Source organism: Arvicanthis niloticus, chromosome 21 (genome assembly GCF_011762505.2).
Source record: "Arvicanthis niloticus isolate mArvNil1 chromosome 21, mArvNil1.pat.X, whole genome shotgun sequence".
NCBI lineage: Eukaryota > Metazoa > Chordata > Mammalia > Rodentia > Muridae > Arvicanthis > Arvicanthis niloticus.
The window spans coordinates 24358658-24364732 of record NC_047678.1 but is presented as its reverse complement, the minus strand read 5'-3'; the positions used below and the strand labels follow the sequence as shown (position 1 = coordinate 24364732).

At 45.9% G+C, this 6075-nt stretch overlaps 1 protein-coding gene across 1 annotated transcript in view; it reads right to left on the bottom strand.

Moving 5' to 3' along the window:
- Positions 1 to 346: 346 nt before the first annotated feature.
- The window catches only part of Acad11 (acyl-CoA dehydrogenase family member 11), a 60886-nt gene continuing 55157 nt past the window's right edge, over positions 347 to 6075 (bottom strand). Inside the window, exons 18-20 of the mRNA XM_034484343.2 lie at positions 5164 to 5280; positions 4208 to 4317; positions 347 to 1499 (exon numbers count right to left, since the gene is read on the bottom strand). Coding sequence (XP_034340234.1) covers positions 1385 to 1499; positions 4208 to 4317; positions 5164 to 5280 — 342 coding nt within the window. The 3' untranslated portion in view covers positions 347 to 1384. The remainder of the gene's footprint in view (positions 1500 to 4207; positions 4318 to 5163; positions 5281 to 6075) is intronic.

The window sequence follows — 6075 nt, the reverse complement described above, 5'->3', positions numbered from 1 at the left end:
CTCCTATCAGGAAAGTCCTCCAACACTAAAAAGGGGGCCCCTCTGTATCAAAAGGAAATGAGGTAGAGGGAGCTGAGGGCCCAAAGGCACAAGCTGCAAAGGCCCACACGACAGGCACTGAGCCCAGACCTGTGGAAGACCTGGCTTTCCTTCCACAGTCCCCCGAGAACCACCGTCAATCACAGCAGACAGGATCTCTGACCAGCATCACACACCATAAACATGCTCTCTGAGGAAACAGTTAAAGAGTTTTAGAACTGAAAACAATTGGATTTGAAAATCTAAAAAAAATCCTAGTTGTTTTTCCAATGGTATTCACACCGTACGATGGCAATAAGAAACAGAGAAGATTTGGGTATATTTTATTCAATCCAATATTTCCAAAATATAATTCGATATAAGAATCAATATACAAAGGTATTATCCAGTAGATATTTTAAATTATTTTCAGTTAAGTTTTCAAAATCCAGTATGTATTTTACACTTACTGGGTTTATTTGGATGCCAAATTTTGATTTAAAATATTTCTCTTTGTGGTGAGATTTCAAAACATCCATACTTGAAAAAGTAGATCCACCCACTCAAGGCTTTCCAACCATACTTAACAGTTTCCCCCAGCAACTGAACTGAAAATATGTATTTAAACTAACAATCTTGTTCCTCTGCTGTGCCAGTGGAATTTCAATGTCGAGGGCTGTGGTGACCCACAGCTGCACTGCAGAGGCGGCTCTGACAGAACTGGTCTCACCTGATCAGACCAGCTCTCAGGGAGGTGCAGAGCTATGATGTAGAACTGACTATTGATGGATCTCCTCAGCTTTTTCTATGTGACTTATGTGGCCTTGATTGTCTGTTCTAATGTGTTACATTTCCTTGTGAACTTTCACCTGCATTCAGATTTCACCAGAACTTCTTCCTGTTGGGTTGGGAAGAGGTTTATTGGGGACTCCGAAAGCTTCAAGTTATAACTTTCTCTGAGATGCTAAACTAAGCTCCAAAACACTGCTAAAAGGGGTACAGCTACATGTGTTTCAGAACAAGGTTAAATAGGCCTGGGGCGTCTATTCACATGGCTTAACTCTTGAAACACAAAATAACAAGCTTTTTATGCTGATGCTCCAGAAATAGTTCTACCATTCTCCGTGTGCCCTCATCACAGGTCACATGTGTACAAAGGAAATGCTAACCCATTAGACACTAGACTCAATGACAGTTATGGGGTTTCCTCATGTCTGTGTGATCCTTAACATTGTAAAACCCAGTGATCAAAATAGATGCTAGAATCGTTACCACAGGTGAACAATTAGCCTTGTGCTTAGACTACTCGAGAACTGTGAGATGGAAGTTTTGGAACTGATCAAGCATGTGCACCAGGTCGCTCCCATCACATCCTGGCTGTCAACTGTCTGGCTTGGTCCTGAAGCTCCATTTTGGCGATTGCTGAGAGATGGACTTCGTCAGGACCATCTGCCAAGCGCAGGGTGCGTATGACGGCATACCTGAGAGAATGGGGTCAGAGTTATCAGAGAGCATACTACTTTCACGTCATGCTCAGCCCAAACCAAGGAAAATGAATATGAAGAGAAAAAGCCAATGGCTTCTGAAGCTGGTGTTTTATAGTTCTCAGCTCAGGAAGATTCAAGATGGCTACCCAGAGGCACAGATAAGTCTGAACTACGTCAGGTTGGTAGCTGACATTACTGAGGGGAGCTTCTTTACTGTGACTAAGAACTTTGGTGGCAGAATCAGATGGATCCACTACTTCTATGGACCATGCAAGAGTAGGGACATTGTGGCAGTTCAGAGGTAAAGCCAGAAGTGGGTGTGGCCTTCTTTCTGTGTGGGTACCCCAACAATGAGAGCAGTAGGCCTTAGAGTAGGAGTGATCCCTACTGAGTGGAAGGAACTTCCTCAGGGAGGGCTCTGTGAGTGCTGATCCTGGCCTCAGCAATGGCGAGGGGCCAGGCATGGCCATATGCTGACCAGTCAGTGGTCTCTGGCCCAATGCTGATGTGGGCAGGCAGGAACAACACTGTATTACACGCAAATCTGGTCCTGACAATAGTGTGGGAACGTAGGGTGCAGGGATGGGGGTGGGGTGGCAGAAACCACACAGGTGTGGTGGGAGCACACCAATCTCAGAGCTGTGGCTCTAGCATGCCTGGGAGGGAACTGAACCCAAGGAAAGAAAGGTCCTCCCAACTCTCTTTTGCATTACTCCACCGAAACAGACAGGCACACAAAGGAAGAAGAGTATATTCGGGGCCCTGGAGACATTAAGTGCATTTTAGAATACCTGGAGGCAAGGACAAACGTTCAGAGGATATAAAACTCATTTAATGAAATAATAAAGACAGAACCTCAAATAGACATGATGAGAGAACCCCTTCACCATGGTATACTCCAGTTAAACTGTGAAAGGTACAAGCAAAGCAGGACTTGCCGCACCTGCAAGAGGCAAAGGGCAGCCACGTGCAGGGGTGACCTTCTCAGACTAACAGCATAGCTCTCAGCAGAAAAACCCATAGGCCAGGAATGAATGCATCCCAAGTCCTGAAAGGAGGTAACTGCAAAACAAGACTATCATGCCCAGCAAAGCCAGCCTTTAGAAACGAAGGAGAAATGTTTTCCAAGACAAGAAGAGCCTGGGGGACTCTAACAATCAGGCCAGCCTTTCGAAGGAACGAAGCCAGGAAGTCTCTCATCCAGAAGCGAAAGAAAGCACTTCTGTTGGCTGAGGGGAGCTCTTTTGGCACAGTGCCAATCTAGCACACAGGGGCCCCAAATTTGATCCCTAGCACTGCATATAAATGCCAGGCATGATGTCACTTGCCTAAGCCCAGCATTTGGGAGTTAGGGACAAGAGGAACATCAGAAGTCCAAGGTCTTCCTTTGCTATATAGCAAGTTGAGTTTGGGGCTAGCCTGGGCTACATAAATAAATATTTTAAAAAGAACTCCAGTCCATGCCTACAGGCAGCATACATATATGGAAATGTCCTATTGAACTCCTTTATCTACTGTATATGTAGTTAATATGTGTGACTAGATAACATGTTAATAAATAAAAGCCCCAACTCAGGGGAAAACAGGATGTTCTGTTCGTTTGACTTTGAAGCAGGGTCTCTCTATGTGGCTAAGGCTGGACTCTAACTTGTTTCATAGCCAGGGTAACTTGCTCTCAGTCCCCCTGTTGACACCAAAACCCCAAGTACAGTAAGTAATTCAGTCACGCACCACCGTGCTGGCAAAGGGAACAGCTCTAAGTGGAGCAGGTGGGCTTCTCTCGCTCAGGGTGCGCTGTGTTCTCTACAGGAAGCCACAGGCAGGGACAGCATGGAGGCACGATTAGCTCTCTTTAAGGTTAAAGATGGGTGTATAGAAGATGGTACCATGAGTGAGGCACAGAATGTGGTATGGTGCCTGTGTGTGGAGAAGGGCATGTGGGAAACAGAACTGTCATGGCCCAGTAGCCAGAGTCAGGCTGCAAATTCAGCTGCTGCATCCTGTGGGGCAATGCAGTGGCCTAGCTCTGGCCCCCTCCACATCTCTGGGCTTTCCTCCCCTTCCTGGTTCTGAGCGGAACTCCATGTTGGAGCCCAGAAGCCCTTAGTACACCGCTCAGGACAAAGGCTAACAGGGCAGAGTCAGACGGTGGCTGACCTCTGAGAGCGCCCCTTCTTAAAGCTTGAGTCCCACGGTAATCCCCATCACCGTACCTATAATTACACAAAGGCGGTGTCTAACGTTACTGTTCTCCTGAACAATGACTGTCTGGAGAGCATCTGTAGGGTTAAAAAACCTAATTTTTATCTTCTGACTAACTCTTATTTCGATCTTTGCATTTTTAATGCCAATCCTTTTAAATATAATCTCGTGTGTGTGTGTGTGTGTGTGTGTGTGTGTGTGTGTGTGTGTGTAGATCAGAGGACAATCTTGGGGGTTGATCCTCACATTCCACTCTGTTCCTTATTTTGTAAGCCAGCTGTGTGTGAAGTTAGTAGTCTTCTCTGGATTCCCTGCCTCTGCCTCCAGCTTGCAGGAGAGGTACTGGAACTTCAGACAGGTGCTACGGTACCCACCTTCACAATGGTTCTTCAAATGCAGACTCCAGTCCCCACATCTGCATGAAGTTCTTCACTCCCCCCTCCCCCCGCCCCCGACTCATCTCCCGGCACTCAATGCAGACATTCCTAACATCTACTCACATGTTAGCCAGAGGGTAATCCTGGGAAACTCCGGCACCTCCGTGCACCTGGATGGCCCAGTCAGCTATTTTGCAGACGGCTTTGGGGGCAGCCACCTTGATCATGGCAATCTACATAAGCAAGATAGGAAAAGAATGTTCTTTTCTCAGAACGTGCAAACAAAGCGTGGCAGGATTTGATAGAATTGGTATTTCTCTGTGAAGGAAAAAAAAAAAAAAAAAAAAAAAAAACTGTCCTCACATCCAAGTCATGTCAAAAACAGGATCTGTCTGTGGTGGAGGCCAACAGAGGGCTTCAGCTACGGCTGTATTTCACTCAGCAGAGACCTTCTGGAAAGGAATCTCACTTTCAGATCACATTTGTTTCTAAGTAGCCTTGTTTCCAAAAGGATTTCAGGCAGCTTGTAAATCATACTTGGAATGTTTATGCTCCATTAATCAGTTCTTTTCTTAGAAATGTTCTGGGCTTTTAGAATGAGTATGTCCTTATTCCAGATAAGCTAGATTCATGAAAGGCAGGGGGCAGTTAGTTGTCTTTAATGGAACATTTATAATGTGGCAGAATCGTTCCCACAACTCGTACCCATCACCTATCTAGCCCGAGGCCGAATGCAGAGAGATGCTAGACACGCTGGAGACAAAGCTAGCAGGGATGATGCAGTGGGCACCATCAATTCCAGGGATGTAGAAAGCCGAGGACTTCCCCAGCCCTTGTGGTCTCTGTTTAACAATTAAGGCATTCTGCATCCTGAAAATCATCCCCTCAGGCAGGCCACCGAGAGGAAAGCCAGTGAGGGACAGACATTCACAGTCTTTAAACAAAAACCACGTGGAGACTTCCTGTATTCTGAGTGCCATCCTGGGAGGCATGAACCCTGAAACAGCCAGTGGGTAGGAGATGGAGGAGAAGACTCTGAGGCTGGTGATGCAGGGGCTGGAGCAGGGTGGGTAGCTCACCTCCTTCCTGGCTGAGGCACTGCCCAGAGTATCTATGCTGTGAGCTGCCTTCAAGGTCAGTAAGCGGATCTGCTCGATGGCTATGCGGCTTTTCGAAATCCAGTGAGCCACGACTTCCTGTGGGGAGCGAGGGAAGGATCAGTGGGTCTTGTTTGATAAACCTTTCCTAGTTCAAAGTTCACAAGCCTGGCTGCGTGTATCTTTGAGTTACAGTCCTAGCTACCAACCTGTGGAATACCACAGTTATAATGAGAAGATTATAGAAAGAAGCATTAGTCACTCAAAAAAGAAAAAAAAAACAATTATTTTGGATGTTTTAAAATGTGTGTGTGTGTGTATTTTTTATTTTTATTGACTCTTGGTGAGTTTCACACCATGCACCCTAATCCCACTCATCTCCCCATCTCCATTGGCCCTCTGCCTTTATAACCTCCCTAACAAGAGATAAGAGGGAAAAAATGATAAAAAAAAAAAAAAAATAATGAAATAGCCGGGCAGTGGTGGCGCACACCTTTAATCCCAGCACTTGGGAGGCAGAGGCAGGCGGATTTCTGAGTTCGAGGCCAGCCTGGACTACAGAGTGAGTTCCAGGATAGTCAGGACTACACAGAGAAACCCTGTCTTGAAAAAAAAACCAAAAAAAAAAAAAAAGAAAGAAAGAAAACAACAACAACAACAAACCCCAAACCAACCAAACAAACCGTCTTTACTTATAAATGTTCATTACAATAACTCATTGCTCTAGTTCAAGGTCCCTGGCTTCTGCTACTCTATCCATCCTGGATCCTCACCGGGACTCCTCTGGAATATTCTGTTGTTGCCCTGTGTCATGGAGATCCTGCCACTTTGGATCTTCAGAACCAGGTGTTTCTTGTACTCCACCAGTTCATAGATGGGGTAGACATTGGGGTG